The 25,420-nt window shown below is 43.2% G+C and overlaps 1 protein-coding gene across 1 annotated transcript in view; it reads left to right on the forward strand.

The window, feature by feature from the left end:
- Positions 1 to 362: 362 nt before the first annotated feature.
- The window catches only part of LOC126475162 (cuticle protein 16.5-like), a 46,279-nt gene continuing 21,221 nt past the window's right edge, over positions 363 to 25,420 (forward strand). Inside the window, exon 1 of the mRNA XM_050102786.1 lies at positions 363 to 398. Coding sequence (XP_049958743.1) covers positions 387 to 398 — 12 coding nt within the window. The 5' untranslated portion in view covers positions 363 to 386. The remainder of the gene's footprint in view (positions 399 to 25,420) is intronic.

Raw genomic sequence — 25,420 nt, forward strand, 5'->3', positions numbered from 1 at the left:
CTCCTCTCACATAGAGAAACGTGTAGAACAACATATTACTATCAAATACCAGACTCAGTACAACTGATGCACGAACAAACAAAAACCGCTGTGGATATCGTATTATGCTTTGTTTGCCGCCTGTTATAGAACAGCGTGCAAGTGATCCTAAGCTGTGTCACTACCGAAAACTACACACATGTGTGCTAAGCAGCAGTGACGTGGCCGCCCGGGTTCGACCGTGTATGGCCCACATGATGGGCGTATCCGGCAAGGTGTTACGCAGAACGTTCGGCTGTTGGCAATGAGGCAGGTCCGTGGTGGGGCCGTCGGCAAGTATAAAATCCGGCGGGAGACTGGTCCCGGCACATTAGTCGCCAGCCGCTAACCGCTCCACACCTCACAACATGTACAAGCTGGTGAGTGCTACCAGAGATAGCTACTACGCACGTTTTTTCATCAGTCCTCTGACTGGATGACATGGCCAGCCACGAATTCCTCTCCTATGCAAGTCTCTTTGTCTAAGTGTAACACAACCCTCAAAGTCCCTGAACTCTTTGCTAGTTATATTCTAACTCTTTCCCTGCAACTTTTATCTTCTACAGTTTCTTTAAGCAACAGATATTACTCCTTGATGTCTTAACGCACAAAGGGGTACCCAAAAGAAACCGAACTTATTTTTTTAACTTACTTATTCACATTTTAAGCACAAACCATCAATCCCCTTAAACGTACTCTCTACTTGCACTTATACACATGTCTAATCTTTTAGTCCAATTTTCCAAACATTTTTTAAATCCATCTTTTCTGGTGCTTGACAGCGTCTCCATTGTTTTCTCTTCACCTCAGCAACATCATAGAAACACTTTCCTGTCTAAACTCTTTTCATCCTAGGAAACAAAAAACTTCTTACGGGGCACGGTCAGGTGAATATGGTTGGGGTGGGGGTAAGGAACAGGGAACATACAATTTTTGGTCAAGAACTGTCGTACAGAGGCGGCTGTGTGAGTAGGGGCATTGTCATGATGGAAAAGTCACCCACCTCAGTGCCAAAAATCAAACCGCTTCCGTTGCATATTGTTCCGCAATCTTTTCAAAACTTCCAAGTAGAGACCCTGGTTAAATCTCTGATCTTGAGGAATAGAATATGAATGGACAACTCCTCACACACTGAGAAAACAAATCAGCATTGTTTTAGTGTTGGATTTCACCCGACGAGCTTTCTTGTGGCGAGGCGAATTTGAAGTCTTCGAATGGCTTGATTGTTTCTTTGATTCAAGATCGTAAGCATAGGACCAAGTTCCGTCACCTCTTATAATTTTTGAAAAAAAGTTTGGCTCATTTCGGTACTCTTCTTTCAAAACTCAGCATGCTTCCACGCGACCTTGCTTTTATTCACCAGTCAGCAATCGTCGCGACGGAATTGGCGAACACCTTTTTCATTCCAAACTCTTCTGTCACAGTTTGCTCCACGGAATTCCCGGCAGCTCCACAATTTCTTCAATGGTCCATCGTCAATCTTCGTTGATTACTGCAAGAATGTTTTCAACATTTTCATGTGTTTGGGCACTGGAAGGACGACCAGAACGATTATTGTCATCAACTGACATTTCACAATTTTTGAAACGCAGGAACCACTTAAGCACCTAAGTTTTCCCACAGCATCGTCCTTGTACGGCGTTTCTAACATTTCAAGAGCTTCTGTTCCTCATTTCCCAAGCTAAAAGTAGAATATTTCTCAAAAAAAAGTTCAAATGGCTCTGAGCACTATGGGACTTAACATCTGAGGTCATCAGTCCCCTAGACCTTAGAACCACTTGAATCTAACTAACCTAACGACATCACACCCATCCATGTCCGACGGAGGATTCGAACCTGCGACCGTAGTGATCGCTCGGCTCCTGTCTGAAGCGCCTAGAATCGCTCGGCCACAGCGGCCCGCTAGAAGTTTGCTTCCGCACTGTTTTCACGAAAATAAGCTATTACAAAACCGACAATCATACAATACAGTTGTCACTACAAACTCTGCCGCAACTAGTCCTGATCTTCTTCAGCGGCGGCACTCGGCTTACCGACTCTGAAATCTTCGCTCTGTGTGCTCCTAGTGGCAAAACGCGGTATTATAAAAACTCTGCCCACCAAAAAATTTGTTCGGTTTCTCTTAGGTACTCCCTCGTACGTCCTCTCATCTTGCCTTTCTTCTTGTCAGTGTTTTCGACATCTTTCTCTCTTTCCTGATTCTCCACTGAACCGCCATCTATCTTATCAGTCCATATAATGTTCAACACCCTTCTATAACACCACATTTCAAAACCCCGGATTCTTTTTTTTCCAGTGTTTTTCACTTCATGATTCACATCTATGCACTGCTGAGCTACAAACGTACAGTCACAGAAATTTCTTCCTCAAATGAAAACCGATGTTTGATTCTAGAAGACTTCTTTTTGCCAGGAATGTTCTCTTTTTTGGTGCTAGTTATTTTGTTTCAATATTGAATTCTTTCACGTCGTCTACTTCGTGGTCACCAGTTTTTTTTACTTTAGTTTCATCGTTTAACTCATTTCTGCTACTCCTCATTATAGTCGTCTTTCTTTGGCTTACTGTCAAATGCTAATTAGTTTTCACATCTGCCTTGATATATTGGTGGTTGGGTGTATGTCATCTGTCTGAAAGTCTGATGGTACGTCTCAAGATTGCACAAACCAACTTGCATAGCCGTTTGGTTGCCACTTACCCTAGAATTTTTCGAAATTCTGATGGAATGTTACCTATATCTTCGCCTTTTTTATCGTAAATCTTCCAAAAACTCATGGTTTTAATACTGGACCGCACATGTCATCCGTTTCGACTTCTATTTCTTCTCCCGCCACGTACCAGACAGTTCTTTCCTCTCGTAGATGCCATCAATGTAGTATTTTCACCTATTAGCTCAGCCCTGAGCGTTTAATGTCGCATACCTTTAGCACTCTTTATCTTGACGTTTTTGCTTTAATTTCAGCTAAGTTTGCTGTGGCTTTTCTAAGCACTGAATCATACCACTGAAACTACGTTTCATGTACGATGAGACCACTTATCAGAATAATGACCTGAGAATACTGTTCACACTGAATAGCTAACATTTTGTCACATACCAATTTTTTCATTTATAACTACTTTATAAATAGGCTTCAAGTGTTTAAGAGCATAGAATGTCAAGAATATTTGGAATTGTAGGAATGTCAAAAATCATTTACGTCTTTAATACTGCTTTTCTCATCCGAATGTTTGATACTGTCTATGAGTGCATTAGGTGTTCCTTGTATATTGGCTTACCACACAATGAAGCGACTGGTCTATGGGTTTATGCACCGTAGCTCATCAACTGTAGCTTGCATCTCAGGATCATTCTGCTTACGCAAGTACTAAAATGCCGGATCCAGCCCTGATGTAAGTGGGTTTCTGCATCCACATTCACTTTCAGTGAAGTTAATGTGTTTACCTGACCGCGCCTTCTCGTTACATATCATATGATGACTGCAGCACTGGTCAAAAAATTTTAAATGTTTATACAATCAGTGACCACAAAGAATATTGTGGATACTATTGTCATGTAATTAATCTTTTATGATCACTTTCCATACTGAAAGTGGTTACATTAATAAGGGGCTGCTACTATCCGTGATTCTAATGTCATCCATGGAGCACCCACATAGCATACTTTGGACCACTTCAGCACATGACATCGACAACAGTGTTTCGACAGTGAAGGTCGCACTCAACGTTAAAGTGTTGTGTACTGTCAAGATGTTCAGACAAGTACAGGCAAGCCTTAATGTGACAAAAAAGGACGTAACATTTCCGTTGTGATAACTGGGTAAGAGGATCAAAACTAGTAGTATTATAAGCTTGGTTCTATTCCTTATAAAATTTTGGAAACGGTTAATTCGTCCCGACTTATCGCATTTAATCTATAGTAGATCACGCATTATGTAACTGTTGTAGCAACAGGCCAGTATCAGATGTAACACAGGAATACAGTTCTGCCGCTGACAACGACTTCATCTACTGTGCGCTGTTACAATTCCTGTGACACTAGCTGATACCGGTTCCAGCAACAGTATTGTATTCTAGCGTTAAATCTGAGGTATTAAATCTGAACTATTAAGTCTTAACTGGTCATATGACATTTTTCGTCCAGATGGTACTAGGTTAGCAGCAAATGGTTTTATTTGAGGCATGTTAGTTACATTAATTCACAACAAGCTCGTTTCTGAGGAATTACTATTTTCAACTGTTCCTGTTGTTGTGGACTGGCAAGACAGCCAATCCACTATGCGAGGAAGCCGAAAGGCACGCCTTTAAGCTCACGCAGGATGGCGTGAGGTCTGGAACAGGACAAGGTCTTTATAGTAGCAAAAATAGTACGTAGCTTCTGGAATACTTAACTTTAATCCATAATTGGTGAACGTCGGCCTGACGGTACAGGCATCACAAGATAAATAGCAATTGATAATGGCGCCTTGCTAGGTCGTAGCAAATGACGTAGCTGAAAGCTATGCTAACTATCGTCTCGGCAAATGAGAGCGTAATTTGTCAGTGAACCATCGCTAGCAAAGTCGGCTGTACAACTGGGGCGAGTGCTAGGAAGTCTCTCTAGACCTGCCGTTTGGCGGCGCTCGGTCTGCAATCACTGATAGTGGCGACACGCGGGTCCGACGTATACTAACGGACCGTGGCCGATTTAAAGGCTACCACATAGCAAGTCTGGTGTCTGGCGGTGACACCACACCTGTTGTGATATTATAATATAGTATACTTACATGTGTGTATTTTCTATGTAAGTACAATGTAATATTGAACATGAAATACATAAATGTAAGTATACAATAAGATAGCATCTTAATAGGAACACTTGAAAACGGCATTTCCGCTGAAACGAACTCGTTGTGGATCAATTTAATCAATAGAAATAAAAAAATTGCAATTAACCATCTACCTACTGACGGAAAATGTAAAATTTTGAGCTGATGCCTGCTGCAGACCCAATAGAGAAAAGTTGTTAAGTGGTTGTAAGAGTTATGTAAAGCATGAGCTACGCCCTAACACGAAATTTTTCTTTTCTCTGCTCTGGAGTGTGCCCTTACATGAATGGTCTAGCAGATGAAAATGGTGTGCCGCGGAGTGAAAAGTCATCCTGGAAACAATCCCCTGGCTGTAGCTAAGTCACCTTCTCTGCTACGTCCTTTCCTCTAAGAGGAAGTGCCCACAAAGCATGCTGGGGAACTTCTTAGTGTGGAAAGTGTGGAAAGTGGGAGAAGAGACAGTGGCACCAGTGAGACTGTAAGGGAGGATCGTCAGTCATGCTTGGAGGTAACTAACCTGTGAAAAGCAAAGGCCATGTTCTGGTCACAGTCTAATGCACAGTATTAATCAGGCACACAGTTTCAGGCAATAACCCGTTTGCTCATTGCATAATACAACAAGATCACTGGCTTCTCACGCGAACAATAGCGTTATTCTGTCGCACTTAATCGCTGATAAATGGCGACGAAGAGTTGCTCTTACACACATACTCTTTGACGCTGCAGATCGTCCTCGCCGCCGTGCTGGCCGTCGCCGCCGCCGCCCCCGGCTTCCTGGGCGCGCCTGCTGTCGCCTACACTGCCCCCGCGGTGGCCGCCGCCCCCGTGGCCTACGCCGCCCCTGCTGTCGTCAAGGCCGCCGTCGCCGCCCCCGCTGTGGCATACGCCGCCCCCGCTGTAGCCTACGCCGCCCCCGCCTACCACGCCCCAGTAGCCTACGCTGCTGCACCTGCTGTCGTCAAGACGCACTACTTCTAAGGAATGCATTTGCTGTCAAGATGCCTATTTATTTACCTGCCTACTTGCTGACGTGCGCGCAGCAGTGGCGTAAATAAAGTGACTTTTCTTGATAAATTATTGTGTTGTTTTTTTTATAGTCGTATCTAAAACCCACCTTAGTTTATAGACATTTATTTCACTAAGTACTGTACATCTTAAAGATACTTCCTCCTACAAAGTAAATGACACTACTCGTACTCATTATCTCTGTACAGAAAATGCACACAGAGGTTTTGTTTAATCTACAGAGACTCAGGTGATAATTTAATGAATCTTTTTTTAAAGTTTTGTAGCTATAAATAATTTAATAGGCAACACTTTGGTTTGAGTGAAGCTACTTTTAACCTCTAATGAGTTGCCGCCAAGGCAAAGTATGTCTGAGGATTCTTAAATCTGATGAGCGAAACAAGTAAATCGAATAACCGACCTACAGTGGCTTAACTGTAGATTAATGTAATATAAAATGTGCGTTGATCATTGTAAGTACTGATGTGATAGCAGTGCAAAGAAATCATGGGCATCACAAGGCAGATGAAGAGGAACTCGATCCACGTATTTTACAATAAGAAATTAGATAGCTGATACGTTCTCTCTATAATTGCGAACTGGCGAGAGACAACTGGCATAGAGAATCTCAAATATAAGCTTCCAGTTTCCTACTTTCTCTTCTTTCGTGTATGTATCACACTTATAGAGAAAATGGAACCATAACAATTACTTATTGGTGAAATTTTTGGCCCTGCATTACCATACAGTATACTAGTCTCTGCTGCTCCAGACAATTTTTTATCTACTGATGCATCTTGGTAGTGCATTCTTTCTGTAGCTGCAGGTTAATGTTTTTCTCACATTAGTGGCTCTTTTCCAAACTGCTGAAGAACACTTCTGGAAATGGATTTAAGTCATTAATCTTGCTTGTCAGCATCTTTGTTATTACATTTTCCTAGCCCAGTAATTTTGATTTCAAGCTTACTCTTATCCACAATTTGTCAGTCAAGTGTCTTTCACATAAACGTATGCAATGGACCATAAACAGTATCCTAGAGTTTCGAATGTCTGAAGTGAGTTTTGTTAGTATATATTTATCTCCTTTATTTGCTATTGTCCATTTCTTAGTATTGTCATAATTTGCCATAATTTGCATTTCTCAGAAGCAAAACGTCTCAAATGTAGCTAAACCTTGCACATAAAATTAATCTTATATGGCATTATCTGTAAAAAGTTTCAATGCCTCATATGCAGCTTTCACTTTAGCCCCAGTTTTGCTCCAAAGGTGCTCACGGACAGCAGAAGATTGTACCATCAGGTCCTTTTCAGTTTTGGCAGGGGTTTCTCAACCCCCTCTCCCTTCCCCACCCCCCCCCCCCACCCCCTAAAAAAATCACATCAAATCACATCAAGCGAACAATTATCTCGTATTCCTGTTAACTATTCTTATCAACCATTCTGAGACTATTGGAAACAAACATATTTGCTGAGTTTTTCTATACAACAGTATTAGTAACAATATACGTTATAATTTATTATATCACAAAAAATAATTCTTAGTCTCTTATTTTTCACAGAACAGTTATACCACAGCAAGCACTGTTTAGAATCTCCGACTCGGTACATACTGATAATAGCCTAAATTCGATGAGGGTGAGAGCCCAAAAGTTCTTTAAGATATTCTGTATCCAGCTTGTGAGGACCCTGTATCGTCACATGTCAAAATTTGGTCATTTTGTGTAATATTCGAGAGTAAATTCATCGATCGGTTTCATCGAAGTGTCTATGTTGCAACTACTTCTGGTTCTGCCTAGGTAGAATTCCCAAGTAATCGCTGCCCATTGATAATGTTTAGAATAATGTCCAATTGTTGTTGTTGGGCGCGAGCTCTTAGCGTAGTAGTCTAGCAGGGTACAGTCGGAGTTTGCCAGACTAGCGCTGGGATTGAGACGATGCGCGGGGCGGCATTGTTCGAATGAAATTGCTGATTCGCTTTGAGTATGATTATCCACGCCCTGTTTGTTCACGTTAAATTTGAGTGTGGAGAGAAAAATTTTGTATGGTGGTACACGGAATGTTGCTTCACTACGCGTGTTAAGCTGCTTGTTGTGAGCAGCTTTTTCAGTAATAAACTGTAAATTCGTGATCTGCTTACAATCACTGTTCTTAATCCAGCCAGTCACTATTCGCTTCAGTAAAGTATAAATCATCGGAAGACATGGAGTTGAGAGAGTCGGCAATATCGTCGTAAAGTGGGACGCAACCAGCGGTCGAGTTAAAAGGTGGAGCCGCTCAATGATGATTACATCCTCTACAGGCAGCAAATTTCGAGGTTTGACTGCTACTTTTCACCTGCTATTCCACATAGACCCAGAAACTTTGATGGGGTAGTGATTTAGTGATGTAGAAGGCTAGACAAGATGCAGTAAGATGCTTAAGTGTTCGACAGATGATGTTGACCATTATTTGTGCTATTGTAATCTCTATTTCTTGCTCTCGTATCACCGTTATTTAATTGCTATGTTGGCTACGACAATAGAAAACCAGCACCGTTTCGTTTACATTTGCTATCTACACAGTCCAGTTTCATTAACCTGACAATCCGTCAAAGGCCTGAATGACCACCTTTTTTTAGCATGGACCACTGCGATACGAGCTGGAAGAGACTCATTGAGGCCCTGGAAGGTACCGAATCAAGTGTCTTCGCCAGATGCGCCAGGTTTCTCGGTTGAGGACCCATGGCGCGAAGAGCCCGATAGAGGTGGTCCCACAGATTCTCAACTGGGGAGTTTGGTGACCAGGGAAGTAAGCTAAACTCATTCTGGTGCTCTTTGAACAATGCAAGTACTATGGGAGCCGTGTGACACGTTACCTTGTCTCCTTGGTAGATGCCATCGTCCCGAGGAAAAACACTTCATGTGGGCAAGGACGTGGTTCTCAAAGATATATGCATACTTCTGTTGATCCACAATGATGAGATCAACCAGAGGATGCCACAAGAACTTTCCCCATCCCCAACGCTTCCTTATCTGGCCAGTATCCTTCGAACGACTGTTGCTCTCTGTCCGATGGAGCATACGTAATTCAAGTGAACAGGCTACCTGTCACCGTTCAATGGACGTCGGGTTGAGATAATAGCGTGCACAAGTTCCCAATGAACAGCACTCGTTATCGCTGCATGAACCAGGGTCCATAGGCAGCAACATTCACCTAACGGTCGTTGTATATATACAGTTGGTAGTCCCTTGGTTCATCTGGTTGGTCAGCTGCTTAACAGTTGCATGTCTATTCACCCCTACACATCTCCGCAGGCGTTGTAAATCCCTATCTGTCATGTGTGACCTGTGGTACATCACAGTTGTCTCAGCGCTGGTTTTGGATACTGTCATTTTGCCATGCACGGTATACTTTAACCATGGCGGCACGCGAACAGATTACAAGGTATGTAAGAAACAAAGTTTTCTCATTCACCAGTAAAAAAAAAAAAAAATCCTGAAGAAGGTCACCTGCAACAGTTACCGAAACTTTGGAATTTTTACATATTGACGATGCGGTCACTAACCGAGAAAAATTTTATTCACTGTGACAACGGCAACGGAAGCCTACGTTTACTTGTGAGAAAATAAAACGCCTACAGTTGTCCTTACGATTTTATTTATTTTGTTGCAACCAGTTTCGGCGCTTCAAAGCGCCATCTTCAGGCTGTAGTTGATGCGGAAGGGTATGACACGATCCCTATACAGGGTGGTCCATCGATCGTGACCGAGCCAAATATCACACGAAATAAGCGTCAAACGAAAAAACTACAAAGACCGAAACTGTCTAGCTTGAAGGGGGAAACCAGTTGGTGCTATAATAAAATGTTCAAACGTACCTACGTTGTGTATTTTAATTTAAAAAACGTACCTGTTACCATTTGTTCGTCTAAAATTGTGAGCCATATGTTTGTGACTATTACCGCGCCATCTATCACAAAGCGAAAAGTGTGGTCCAACTAAAACATTCATATTTCTTTACGTACTACACGAATATGTAAAAAAAATAGGGGTTCCTATTTTAAAAAAACGCATTTAACATCCGTTTGACATATGGCAGCGCCATCTAGCGGACCAACCATAGCGCCATCTGGTTTCCCCCTTCAAGCTAGACGACTTTCGTTCTTTGTAGTTTTTTCGTTTGATGTTTATTTTGTGAGATATTTGGCCCAATCAGGATCGATGGACCACCCTTCCGCATCAACTACAGCGCTTTGAAGCGACGAAACTGGTTGCAAGAAAATAAATAAAATCGTAAGGACGGCTGTAGCCGTTTTATTTTCTCACAAGTAAACGTAGGCTTCCGTTGCCGTTGTCACAGTGAGTAAAATTTTTCTCGGTTTGTGACCGCATTGTCAATATGTAAAAATTCCGACGTATCAATGGACCACCCTGTATATATCGCATCAGTGGCCAGCATAACGATACGCAGATAATCTGAAAATTAATATGTCAACACTCTACCCATCAACAGCCAACTCAGCTGATGGTTAGAGCGCTGACACCGTCCGTTACCTTTAAAATAAAGTATAATAATTGTTCTTTTCAGATCGAACTGCACATGAAAATTTCACCCTTTAGCTGGTGGTTGTTCCAGGTAGCTGATCGAAAACAAGAAAGCTCCTGATGTGATTTAGAAAGCGGTTAAAGAAAATAGCACATCCCGACCCGATAGTCGTTCACTGCTGTCAGAATCGTGATACGTGTTCGAACTTCGTCACTAAAGACGCAGGTTCAGCTGTGTAATGAAAAGAGAATTTTAAACAATTTAACAAATCTCACCAGTGGCGGATCGAAAGCCACATCACTCGTTGGCGTATTCTCCACAGTTGACGTGGAAAATATTCTGAAACTGACAAGTTAATATATCAAAATTTAGGAGAGAATGACTGGATCTGTAACGTAACGAGGACAGTAAAAATTGTCTTCAAATATCATTATTAATTGCGAACTCACAAAAATACAAGGAAGAGATGCTTCCACGTGGCTGATCAGATACAGAAGAGGGAGAAGGACAGCAAGCATTTGTCTAGCTGCCTCCCAAAACATCATCAGAAGGAACATCATGAGAAGGCTGAGCCTTAGTTTGTTTTTTAAGATACGAGTTAAATTTTTGACATTCATTTCACAAACTTTTAACTAGCAGCTTCAACACGATACCACAGTTCATCAAGAGTAGTGACTGGCGTATTTTGATGAGTGAGTTGCTCGGCCACCATTGACCAGACGTTTTCAGTTGATGAGAGATCTGGAGAATGTGCTGGGCATGGCAGCAGTCGAACATATTCTGTATCCAGAAAGGCCCGTACAGGACCTGCAACATGCGGTCGTACATTATCCTGCAGAAATGTAGGGTTTCGCAGGGATAGAATGAAGGGTGGAACCACGGGTTGTAACATATCTGAAATGTAATGTCCACTGTTCATAGTGCCGTCAATGCGAACAAGAGGTCACCGAGACGTGTAACCAATGGCACCGCATACATCACGCCGGGTGATACGCCAGTATGGCGATGACGAATACACGCTTCCAACGTGCGTTCACAGCCATGTCGCCAAACACGGATGCGACCATCATGATGCTGTAAACAGAACCTGGATTCATCCGAAAAAATGACATTTTGCCATTCGTGCACCCAGGTTCGTCGTTGAGTAAACCATCGCAGGCGCTCATGTCTGTGATGCAGCGTCAAGGATAACCGCAGCGCCGGCCGCGGTGGCCGTGCGGTTCTAGGCGCTTCAGTCAGGAACCCCGCGACTGCTACGGTCGCAGGTTCGAATCCTGCCTCGGGCATGGATGTGTGTGATGTCCTTAGGTTAGTTAGGTTTGAGTAGTTCTAAGTTCTAGGGGACTGATGACCTCAGATGTTAAGTCCCATAGTGCTCAGAGCCATTTGAACCATTTGATAACCGCAGCCATGGTCTCCGAGATGATAGTCCATGCTGCTGCAAACGTCGTCAAACTGTTCGTGCAGATGTTTGTTGTCTTGCAAATATCCCCATCTGTTGACTCAGGGATCGATACGTGGCTGTACGATCCGTTACAGCCATGCGGATGACTGTCGTCTCGACTGCTAGTGATACGAGGTCGCTGGGATCCAACACGGCGTTCCGTATTACCCTCCTTAAACCACCGATTCCATATTCTGCTAACAGTCATTGGATCTCGATCACCGCGAGCAATACGATAAACCGCAATCGCGATAGGCTACAATCCGACCTTCATGAAAGTCGGAAACGTGATGGTAGGCATTTCTCCTCCTTACATGAGGCATCACAACAACGTTTCTCCAGGCAACGCCGCTCAGCTGCTGTTTGTGTATGAGAAATCGGTAGAAAACTTTCCTCATGTCAGCACGTTGTAGGTGTCGCCACCGGCGCCAACCTTGTGTGAATGCTGTGAAAAGCTAATCATTTGCATATCACAGCATCTTCTTCCTGTCGGTTAAATTTCGCATCTGTAGCCAGTCATCTGCGTGGTGAAGCAATTTTAATGGCCAGTAGTGCAGAAAAGGCTATACGACCTAAATGACACATACAGGCTAACAACACAATTCATCAAATCCAAACTGCTTTTAAAGTTATTTAAAGCGGCCACATTCGCATTTCCTGAGTCCTGAAGAATTGCTCTTGAGCATACAGAAAAATTTTAACAGAATTTCGATGAACGCCATCGTCCACACGAAGTTTCATGTAGACCTGTCACACATAATTCTCGTAGGAGGTTCCTTAGTACTGAGCTAAATGATACCTTGAAGGACTACTCTGCCTCAAAAAAGTCACCCAGAGGCCATACGTCGAGCTGGAAGATTTGGAGAACACTGAATCGCATCAGAACTGGGGTAGCGCTAGTCAAAAGAAATCAAATTATAAGAGGCCCTTAAGATGAAGGAGACAAGAAATGTGACAGTGGTGACACCCAGGACATGGAACGTATTCTAAAATATCCCAACTGCTAACGAGATGTAACCTTGACGACCTACAGCATGAGAAGAAAGAGGCATTGGACGTGGACCGATACTGGGCTGAAAAACTTTAGATGAAATATTCTGCACACGGAAAAGCACAGTAAAGGAAATAAAATATAATAATCATGAGGGGTTTGGAAGTTGTAGTTGAGGAAAGAATAGAAGAAATAGTTACGGGAGAATATGTATTTGGGAGAATTGGCTTCTGCAAAAAAAAATTTATCTAGTAAAAGGGAATACACAATTTTAAATCACAGGTTGAGGACACTTACTTAGAAAAGACTCGGCGGCACGGAGGATTCCAGCTGGATTACATAATGTTGAGAGAGAGAAACCGATATCTGATATTGCATTGCAAAGCATACCCAGGAACAGTTTTATACTCGGTTCACAAATTAGTCATGACGAAGTGGAGACTGAAGTTTAAGAAAATCGATTTGGAATGAAGTTTAATACTAAAGTAGTGTTGAATGATTAGATACGTTTGAAGTTTTCGAAAATGTGCTTACTACGATGATGACTGCCAGAGTAGGTGGTAGGGTTGAACAGGAATAGAGATCACTAAAATGTGCAATCACAGAAGCTGGAAAAACATTGGAACATTGGGTAACGGAAGAAATACTTCAATTGATCGAGGAAAGAAGTAATTATAAAAATTTCCAGAGAAATGCTGATGAGATGGAACATTATGACTACCGATCTACAATCGATGTAAGGTGACAGTAGCGTCGCCTGGCGAGGAGTGACTACTAGACACACGCACGGTGCATGTAGTATCATTGAGTATGCTGTCGAGTGTGTAGAATGAGGAAGGCGCGCTGTCTGTCTGCTCTTGACCGAGGGCAAGTTGTGATGGCCCTGAGGCTCGGCGCTAGCATTTCGGAAAAACGCATGACTTGTCGGATGTTCGAAGACTGCTGTGGTTAGTATCTTCAACACGTGGAGAAACCAAGGTGAAACCACGGCCAGGCGTCGTGGGATTCGGCGGCCACCCTTCATTACAAGTACCAGACGTCGTAAGCTCGTCAGACTGGTAAAATAGGACAGGTGTCGAACTGTGGCTCATCTAACATCAGACCTTAATGCTGAGCAGAATACAAGCATGTCTGTGAATCCTTCTAACGATGCACCTCCACAGCCGACGACCCATGCATACGTAAGTGCTATCGCCCGATATCGGCAACTACGGCTAAAATGGGCACATGACCATCGGCACTGGCCGTTGGCGCAGTGGCAGAGAGTTACATTGTCCTATGAATCCCGGTATCTTCTTCATCATGTCGAGAGGTAGCGAATCCGTCGTCTTCCGGGCGAACAGCTGCTTAACACCTGTACTGCGGGACGGAGACAAGATAGAGGTGGCTCCATTATACGCTGGGGAACATTCATGTGGGCATCGATGGGTCCAGTGGAGCTCCTGTAAGGCACCATGACGACCGACGAGTATCGTTTACAGGTTGCAGACCACGTACACCCTTTCATGAAAGTCACGTTTCTCGATGGAAGTGGCATTTTTCAACAAGATAATGCGCCATGTTACAAGACCAAGAGTGCGACTGAGTGGTTCGTGGAACACAGCGGCGAGTTCCGATTGTTGTGCCGTCCCCCAACTCACCATAACTGAATCTGTTAAAACTCATCTGGGATATGACTGAACGTGACGTCAGAGCTCATCTATCCCCCTCCCCCCTTTTCCCTGAATTTACGGCAATTAGGTGACATGTGTATGCCGATGTAGTGCCAACACCATCCAGCGAACTACCAAGGCGTCATTGCATAATGTTCTCGCTAATCAGTGTTCAGTGCATAGTATGTGGTAGAAATGTGCGGGAATAAAATAAATGGGTACTGCAGGAAAGTCAAGGCGAAATGACTGCTGGATAAAGGTGTAGAAATCAATAAAGAAATGGTCGTTGTGTATCATTACATGGTGTGGAGAAGGCTTTGAGTAAAATAAGTGCAGAATGACAGTTTGACCAAATTATTATTTAAAAACATCTATCAGATTGAATTCCACATATGCAATTTAACATTCCTGGAGAATAAGTTACACATTTTAAATAAAACCAGTGTTTTATGTTCTGTTCAACAAATAGCGGCTGACCTTTTATATTGTAGCACAATCTGTTCCACTTGGTCCCATGGTCAGTATACAATATTGTTCATGTTACGGTGTCGCCGCAGCCAGACAATGCATCAAAATTTAGTTGCTGACAATATGGTCATCTGCAAATAAAATAGTATCAATGTCTTGTTATACAATTAGTGACCACCAACACCCATTGACTACTGTGCTAGCATTGGCATAACATACACTTGTACCAAAATGGCCACAGTTTCAAAGCACTTTTATGACCAAAAAACGTACTACTGTCATCATAACCATGAGTCCCAACTCTGGCCACAGTGCCTCGTAAGCAAGTAAGTAGCACACACTCTTAATATTAAACTATTCTGAAACACTCTAAAAAGATCGTTTACAGATACACATTTTTCTTTAACAGTCAGCTGTGTAAATAACATTTATTCGACTGGTTTCGGTTGTTTCCATTATCATCAGCTGGAAGAACTGAACAAACATATGAAACCATATGTAATATACACAGATAAGAGCGTTCTCGTCTATGTATATAACACATGGTTTCTTCCGTTTTGTTAGTTTTTCCAGCTGACGATTGAAACTGTCGAAATCAGTCGAATAAATATGACTTGAACAGCATGTAACCTCCCCCTCACTTATCGACCTTAATCCGCGTGTACCTAAAGGGAAAAGCAATCGTCACCGAAGTTAATCTGTCGGTAAAGAGGGAGGAAAGGGTCACATCTAAATGAAAGGAAAAATGCAAATGAAACTGGTGGAAATTAATTTTGAAAAAGGGTAAAGTTAATAAAGAAAGTAAATGTGCGGTCTTTACGTTAACAATTAACTGGCGTTAATTAGATATTTGAGATTTGGGGAAAATTACGGTCGCCAGTCCTATGGACAATACTATAATAACTGAAAAAGAAAGGTTATTGCACATATAATTAGCACTAAAAGCGTGGTAACTGAAGGTTGACAAGTGTTGTGTGAAAACTGAATGTTTGTCAGAAGTAATAAATTTCGCTACACTCTGACTTAATTTAGCAAAAGAATTAATAAAACCGGAAAATCGAAAGTTAATTTAGTGACTGAAATTAATAGTGAACTTTGTTTCTGAAGCACTACGAAATTCAGTAAAGTAAGGTTAGTCTTGGGCTGCCTCAACAATCATTTCATAAGCTACTTGTGATCTACGCAATTTAGAAATAAGAGATTTAACTTTGAACTTGAATTAAATGATTCTGAACAATTAACAATAGTAAAATTTAGTACGTACCAAGCTGAGCTGCAGTCACAGGTAAGCTAAAATGTGGTAACAAAACTCGCACACTTAATTTGTGCTTGTGTAATCTAAATATTGTAGCCAGGTATGAGTACCTTAACTGAACTTTGAAATTAAAGTAGTGAAATCGAATGATATTACTTTAATGCTGGCGTTTGAAATTCAACGACACTCGAGTTCATTTCGGAAAAAGGAAGGGACCCTGCTTGGTAATGCAATTGGGACAATGAGCAACAAAGGTTCATGCTTAGTTGCTGTAGTTTAGTGATGTTAATGGAATAGTTTGAAAAGCTAAGGTCTGCCATTCAGTTCTAAGACTTTACGTGCTTTCAGTCTTCCTTGTTGGTTGATAGAAGGTTTGAAGTCGTCGATCGAGGAGGTGGCGACACTCACTCATTGTCGGCTGTAGCTGTTGCAGAAGCTGGATGTTGGCGCGCCTTCTTCTCGACACGGTTACCAGGCGAAATGGGCACTTGGTGTGCGCCAGCTAATGCTTCCCGTCCGCGACACCGTGTCAGAAACTATCACAGCAAGTCGAGCGCAATTACATGCTGCCAAACCCCGGAAGCGCGGCAACTCGCGGGAGCGTCACTCAACATGCCTGCTCCACCGCCCTACTCCAGCCAGACTCTGCTCTGCCCGCGCTACACGCGGTAGAGTTAACACTGCCAAAGATCCTAAACATTTTGGTTCTCCACACGACCTATCGATGTAATCGTTCGATAGCATAGTTTTCCCTAGGCAAGACCCAGCGTAAAAATACAAATAGTATTTACAAAACAAACCAATTATACATCGACATAAATGCATAAATGTATTTATAGAAATAGTAAAACAATTACAATACATAAAGACACAGAAATGTCATATCTTCAGTTAACAAAATAAGGAAAAAAATTATAGTACAGTAGATGGAAATAGGAGGATATGCATTTCCGGCGTTACAAGCTGATTGGCATTTAAAAATGCTTTTCTGTAAGTAACTCACGACTGTAGCCAGTTACCAACATAAATTCCTAACAAAGAGCTAGTAAGGGTGTTTCAAGATAGGTTGTGCTGAAATTGATTCTTAAGAAAAAGTTCGATTCGTTGTGCCACTTCCGAGCTAATCAACTTTGAATGTATCCAATAGGGCCTTTGTGCACGCTAATTTAACCAGATCACCAGAGAAAGTGCTGCCAAAAGTGCTGCCAAACGTGTTCTTCGTTTAGTTTCCAAAAATTGGACAGTAGTAAGGATCGAACTCGAGCCAAAAGCTGAACAGTCTCGTGCGCTATCATCCACGATATGAGAGCTGTTGACACTACTTGTATCTGGCAGGTCGCTTGAATCTGCTTGCGTAACACCTTATTGGCTAACTTCAATGATGATTAACTTGGAAAACGCACAACGTATCGAATTTTTTCCTTAAAAACTATTAAAGGACAAAATTTAAGGGGTTGTAGAGGGTACCATTAGAAAAAATTGAGGATAAGAACACGTACCTGGAAACGTCGCCTAAAGATGTGGGCGACCGCCACTCGGTCACAACTTTGGCAGTAAACGTGATATTTTACGAAGACGAACTGTGGTCAGAACGCCTCTCAATTTTGTTTGTTATTCAGTGAGTGCGACTGATTGCCACGATCTGCAGTGGAGAAGATTGAGGTAGCTGCTGCGTACGAAGGCCCTGACTCCAATGAATACAGTGGTCTTTTGTCTCCGTGGATGACGATTTCGGACACGGTTTTCCACCAATAGTTTATTTTTCTCCTAGAACCTTCTAAAATCTCCTGTGTGTTTAGGTATGCATGACGAAACTACTGCAGTTTTAAAATAGTGTCCCAAAGCAGCACCCACCAAGGCAACAGAACACTGCATTAATGGGAGACAAGGCCTGTCTATGCAGCAGCGAGCCCCGTCTCCACTGGCCATCGCGGCATCTAGTCTCGATCACCCATTAACAAAAGCAACATTGCGAGACATCCCATGGTCCGTCCCATCCGCGTACAAAGCTAAGTTATCTGCCGAATGAGTGGCCGAACGACTGGTAACACTATCGCAAAACCAAGCACAGCACATATTATTAATTCAAGCTACGTCAGTGAGTTAACCCTGCACATACCGTACGTGAACACAGGGTGGATTCTGCTCTGCATTATACAGAAACCAAATGGAAAGTATACTCTCCTGCCATAAACTCTATTTAACAGAGTTCATGTACTGTTTCCACAGAATGTCCGTGTGCATCATTCAGCTGAGCTGATTCAATCCTTCATGAAGTCCCAGAAGTATATGGCATTGGTAATGTTACCACTGAGCACAAGCTGGGTAGCTTCCCTTCTAAATCCCAGGAACCACTGTTACACAACAGAACACACGCCATTTCCACCCGGCTGGTATACCAAGGTCCGCCCGACAACCAGCTGACAACTTCTTTGCTAGAAGTCCCCTCTGTCCATCTCGCGCTGCTTGGAGATTCTGTGTGCCCCAGCCACAGCCGAGCATGCTTCTCCCACCGCCTCAAGGTGGCGTTAGTGTCCAGCACAGATTACTTCATGCCAAAGATGTGCCGACTCAAAAACTGAACACCCGGCACAGCAGACTGCCGTCAGCTCGCTACTGGAGGGAGACAACTGCCGCGCCACTTGCAGCACGCGACATGTGGCGGGGCAAGCTGTGCTCCAGGTCCGAGCGGCGTCCTTCAGCTGTTTTATGAGCTCCCATACAAGCCTATCCCAAATAAACAAGCCCGGGAGGACTGGAAACGAAATGCATGACTAACACACGTTCTTAGGTCGTAGCAAGAGTTTATGTGCGTGACGCTCGTAATCTTTTCTCTAGCTTCGGATCTTAACGTTGTTGTTGTGGTCTTCAGTCCTGAGACTGGTTTGATGCAGCTCTCCATGCTACTCTATCCTGTGCAACCTTCTTAATCTCCCAGTACGTACTGCAGCCTACATCCTTCTGAATCTGCTTAGTGTATTCATCTCTTGGTCTCCCTCTACGATTTTTACCCTCCACGCTGCCATCCAGTATTAAATTGGTGATCCCTTGATGCCTCAGAACATGTCCTACCAACCGATCCCTTCTTCTAGTCAAGTTGTGCCACAAACTCCTCTTCTCCCCAATCCTATTCAGTACCTCCTCATTAGTTATGTGATCTACCCATCTAATCTTCAGCATTCTTCTGTAGCACCACATTTCGAAAGCTTCTATTCTCTTCTTGTCCAAACTAGTTATCGTCCATGTTTCACTTCCATACATGGCTACACTCCATACATATACACTCCTGGAAATGGAAAAAAGAACACATTGACACCGGTGTGTCAGACCCACCATACTTGCTCCGGACACTGCGAGAGGGCTGTACAAGCAATGATCACACGCACGGCACAGCGGACACACCAGGAACCGCGGTGTTGGCCGTCGAATGGCGCTAGCTGCGCAGCATTTGTGCACCGCCGCCGTCAGTGTCAGCCAGTTTGCCGTGGCATACGGAGCTCCATCGCAGTCTTTAACACTGGTAGCATGCCGCGACAGCGTGGACGTGAACCGTATGTGCAGTTGACGGAGGGCGTATAGTGGGCATGCGGGAGGCCGGGTGGACGTACCGCCGAAATGCTCAACACGTGGGGCGTGAGGTCTCCACAGTACATCGATGTTGTCGCCAGTGGTCGGCGGAAGGTGCACGTGCCCGTCGACCTGGGACCGGACCGCAGCGACGCACGGATGCACGCCAAGACCGTAGGATCCTACGCAGTGCCGTAGGGGACCGCACCGCCACTTCCCAGCAAATTAGGGACACTGTTGCTCCTGGGGTATCGGCGAGGACCATTCGCAACCGTCTCCATGAAGCTGGGCTACGGTCCCGCACACCGTTAGGCCGTCTTCCGCTCACGCCCCAACATCGTGCAGCCCACCACCAGTGGTGTCGCGACAGGCGTGAATGGAGGGACGAATGGAGACGTGTCGTCTTCAGCGATGAGAGTCGCTTCTGCCTTGGTGCCAATGATGGTCGTATGCGTGTTTGGCGCCGTGCAGGTGAGCGCCACAATCAGGACTGCATACGACCGAGGCACACAGGGCCAACACCCGGCGTCATGGTGTGGGGAGCGATCTCCTACACTGGCCGTACACCACTGGTGATCGTCGAGGGGACACTGAATAGTGCACGGTACATCCAAACCGTCATCGAACCCATCGTTCTAGCATTCCTAGACCGGCAAGGGAACTTGCTGTTCCAACAGGACAATGCACGTCCGCATGTATCCCGTGCCACCCAACGTGCTCTAGAAGGTGTAAGTCAACTACCCTGGCCAGCAAGATCTCCGGATCTGTCCCCCATTGAGCATGTTTGGGACTGGATGAAGCGTCGTCTCACGCGGTCTGCACGTCCAGCACGAACGCTGGTCCAACTGAGGCGCCAGGTGGAAATGACATGGCAAGCCGTTCCACAGGACTGCATCCAGCATCTCTACGATCGTCTCCAAGGGAGAATAGCAGCCTGCATTGCTGCGAAAGGTGGATATACACTGTACTATTGCCGACATTGTGCATGCTCTGTTGCCTGTGTGTATGTGCCTGTGGTTCTGTCAGTGTGATCATGTGATGTATCTGACCCCAGGAAAGTGTCAATAAAGTTTCCCCTTCCTGGTACAATGAATTCACGGTGTTCTTATTTCAATTTCCAGGAGTGTACTTTCAGAAACGACTTCCTGACACTTAAATCTATACTCGATGTTAACAAATTTCTCTTCTTCAGAAACGCTTTCCTTGCCATTGCCAGTCTACATTTTATAACCTCTCTACTTCGACCATGATCAGTTATTTTGCTCCACAAAGAGCAAAACTCCTTTACAACTTTAAGTGTCTCATTTCCTAATCTAATTCCCTCAGCATCACCCGACTTAATTCGACTACATTCCATCATCCTCGTTTTGCTTTTGTGGATGTTCATCTTATATCCTCCTTTCAAGACACTGTCCATTCCGTTCAACTGATCTTCCAAGTCCTTTGCTGTCTCTGACAGAATTACAATGTCATCGGCAAGTTTTTATTTCTTACCCATGGATTTTAATACCTACTCCGAATACCTCTTTTGTTTCCTTCACTAGTTGCTCAATATGCAGATTGAACAACATCGGGGAGAGGCTACAACCCTGTCTCACTCCCTTCCCAACCACTGCTTCCCTTTGATGTCCCTCGACTCTTATAACTGCCATCTGGTTTCTGTAGAAATTGTAAATAGCCTCTCGCTCCCTGTATTTTACCCCTGCCACCTTCACAATTTGAAAGTATTCCAGTCAACACTATCAAACGCTTTCTCGAAGGCTACAAATGCTAGAAACGTAGGTTTGCCTTTTCTTAATCTAGCTTCTAAAATAAGTCGTAGGGTCAGTATTGCCTCACGTGTTCCCATTTTTCTACGGAATCCAAACTAATCTTCCCCAAGGTCGGCTTCTACCAGTTTTTCCATTCGTCTGTAAAGTATTCGCGTTAGTATTTTGCAGCTGTGACTTATTAAACTGATAGTTCGGTAATTTTCACATCTGTCAACGCCTGCTTTCTTTGGGATTGGAATTGGACTTCTTCTTGAAGTCTGATGGTATTTCGCCTGTCTCATACATATTGCTCACCAGATGGTAGAGTTTAGCCAGGACTGGCTCTCCCAAGGCCATCAGTAGCTCTAATGGAATGTTGTCTACACCCTGGGCCTTGTTTCGACTCAGGTCTTTCAGTGCTCTGTCAAACTCTTCACGCAGTATCATATCTCCTACTTCATATTCACCTACATCCTCTTCCATTTCTATAACATTGCCCTCAAGTACATCGCCCTAGTATAGACCCTCTATATACTCCTTCCACCTTTCATTAAAATTTCTAAATGTTTTCGAAATGAAACATACGGCATTGGCCGTAGTTAGCGTTCTGGTAGAAACATACATGGGAAATACCTTTTTCAGCATGTACAGAACTGATCTGGTAATAGATGGAGGACAGGGGCCACGTGAAATGTGAATATGGGTTCATGCAGATCATGATATAATAATTGCCATCATTAGATTTAGCTAAAGATCCATAAAATCTAATTAAAGCTTTTCAAAGACGGTTTCATCCGGTTTAGATGCTAGCACTCGTACTTTGCTGTTCTGTGCCAGCTTACTTTCTGCACATATCCTACACACTAAAATTCTTAAAGTCGGCGTTTGTATTGCGCCATATTTTCTCCCAGATTTTATTTCTAGTGTTATTTATTCCTAAGTGCCGTCTTACTGAAGACTCATGATAATACAAAATTGTTAACGGTACCGTGGCCACTTGTTAACAGACTTCCTGTTGGCTTCTGTCTTTGCTTCTTTGGCCGATATTTGCTTCATGATTTTTCTGACTTTTTACCAGCACGAATGTTTGACAGTTTCAAAGCTTCACCTTCCAAGACCAGTAATGCAGGGTGATGGTTTCAAAATGTCAGACACTCGTGCTAGAGAAACGTCAGAAAAATAATCAAACATACAGTTTGTCATTCATGATAATATTCGAATATGTTTGGTACTAACTTCTGTAGGACAACTATTTTCGGCTTCTTGTCATACTGTGCAGTGTACCTGTTTCAATGAATATAGCTTTGTAATTTCTCCCTTTTGTAGCCTTGCTATGATATCACAGATCAAAATTATCTTGATGACCTAATAATTTACACTAAGAATATGGACCAACATTGTTGCCACCTACTCAACGCGTTCAGATAGTTTGTAAAGGTAGAATTAAATGTTAATCCAGATTAAATGGGCATGACCTGTAGTACAATACAGTTTCTAGGACATATGGCAGCACCGGAAGGGGTGACCATTGATCTGGGAAGGCTGCAAACAATTGTTGAACTTCCTCCTCCAATGAATTGAGAGAAAAGAACAAAAAGTTTGGGCGGCGGGAGTGCAACAAGAAGCCTTTGAGGCACGTTAAAACATGCGCCAATCATGGCTTTCACGTTAGCACTGCCTGATTTCACCGAACAACTTTTGGTGGAGACACGTGATTTTTGGGGGTGAGGCCAGCGCTGTTAAATGAAGGAAAGGAATGAAGGCAACCTATAGCTCATTTGTCGAGAACACCCAATGAGTTGGAAAAGAAATAGTGTATTAAGTCGAAGCGTTAGCAGTTCTTTTTAGCTCAGCAAAGATCAGAATATATTTTGAGCACACTCATTTCCGTTTAGAGACTGACAAGTATTGAACTAGTACTGGGCTTATTGTCACATGGGCTGTGAGGATGTTAGCGTTTAATTTCGAGGCAGCTAACACCACGGGAGATGATAATACAATTTTCAGTACTTTGAGATATCGGTATTCTGATCGGTTTGACGCGGCCCGCCACGAATTCCTCTCCTGTGCCAACCTCTTCACATCAGAGTAGCACTTGTAACCTTTCAGTTATTTGCTGGATATATTCCGATCTCTGTCTTCCTCTACAGTTTTTGCCCACTACAGCTCCCTCTAGTACCATGGAAGTCATTCCCTGATGTCTTAACGGATGTCCTATCATTTTGTCCCTTCCCCTTGTCAGTGTTTTTCACATATTTCTTTCCTCTCAGATTCTGCGGAAGACCTCCTCATTCCTTACCTTATTAGTCCACCTAATTCTGAACATTCTCTGTAGCACCAAATCTCAAATGCCTCGATTTTCTCATTTTACAGTCCACGTTCTCTATCTGTGCTCCAAACGTACATTCTCAGAAATTTTTTCCTCAAATTGCGGTCCATGATTGATACTAGTAGACTTCTCTTGGCCAGGAATGCCCTTTTTGCTAAAGATAATCTGCTATTGATGTCCTTCTTGCTCCGTCCGACACTGGTTGTTTTGCTGCCGAGGTAGTAGAATTCCATTCCTTCATATACTTCGCGACCATCATGGTTCTCATTTCTGCTACCGCTCATTACTTTCGTCTTTCTTCGATTTACCTTCAGTCCATATTCTGTACTCGTTACACTGTTCATTCCATTCAGCAGATCGTGTAATTCTTCCTCACTTTCACTCAGGCTGGCAGTGTCATCAGCGAATCTTATCATTGATCCTTTCACCTTGAATCTTAATTCCACTCTTGTACTTATTTTCCATAACTGCTTCTTCGATGTATATAGATTGAACAGTAGGGGCGAAAAACTACATCCTTGCCACACTCCCTTTTTAATCCGAGCACTTCGTTTTTGGTTTTCCTCCCTCATTGTTCCCTCTTGGCTCTCGTACACATTGTCTATTACTCGTCTTTCCCTATAGCTTACCCCAAATTTTCTCAGAGTTAAGAACAGCTTGTATCATTTGCCAGTGTCGAACGCTTTTTCTGGGTCGGCAGATCCTAAGAGGTGTTTTAATTTTTCTTTAGTTTGATCCCATTATCAATTGCAACGTCAGTATTGCCTCTCTGGTGCATTTACCTTTCCTAATTCAAACAGATTGTCACGAAACTCAACCGCATTTTTCCATTCCATTCTGCTGTGCTTTGTTCTTGTCAGCAACTTGGATGTATGAGATGATGAGCTCATTCTAAGATGATTCTCGCGTTTGTCGGCTCTTCCATCCCACGGAATGATGTTACCTCGAAAGTCAAATGGTATATCACCATCCTCATAGATTCTACAAACCAAGATGAATAGTTTTGTTGCCACTTCCCCCAATGATTTTAGAAATTATGATGGAATGTTAACAATCCCTCGTGCTTTATTTGATTTTAAGTCCTCCAAAGCTCTCTCAAGTTCTGATTCAAATGCTGGATCCCCTGTATCTTCTAAATCGACTCCTGTTTTTTCTTCTATCACATAAGGCTATTCTTTTCCCTCAGAAAGGCCTTTAATGTTCTCTTTCCACCTAACTACCCCCTCCTCTGCATTTAACAATGGAGTTATCTTTGAGTTCTTAATGTTAGCGCCCTTGGTTTTCATTTCACCGAAGGTTGTTTTGACTTTCCTGTAGTCCTCCCGGCTGTCTTTTTCGACTTCTTCACATTTTTTCATGTAGACATTTCGTCTTGTATTCGCAGCATTTCTTATTTATTTCATTCCTCAGCGACTTGTATTTCCGTATCCTGAATTTCCCGGAACATTTTTGACTTCGTTCTTTCATAGATCACATGAAGTACTTCTTCTGCTACCCTTAGTTTCTTCGCAGTTACGTTCTTTGTACGTATGTTTTTCTTTCCAAGTTGCGTGATTGCTCTTTGTAGAGACATCAATTCCTCTTCAACTGTACTGACTACTAAGCGATTTCTTA

Source organism: Schistocerca serialis, chromosome 4 (assembly GCF_023864345.2).
Source record: "Schistocerca serialis cubense isolate TAMUIC-IGC-003099 chromosome 4, iqSchSeri2.2, whole genome shotgun sequence".
Classification (NCBI taxonomy): domain Eukaryota; kingdom Metazoa; phylum Arthropoda; class Insecta; order Orthoptera; family Acrididae; genus Schistocerca; species Schistocerca serialis.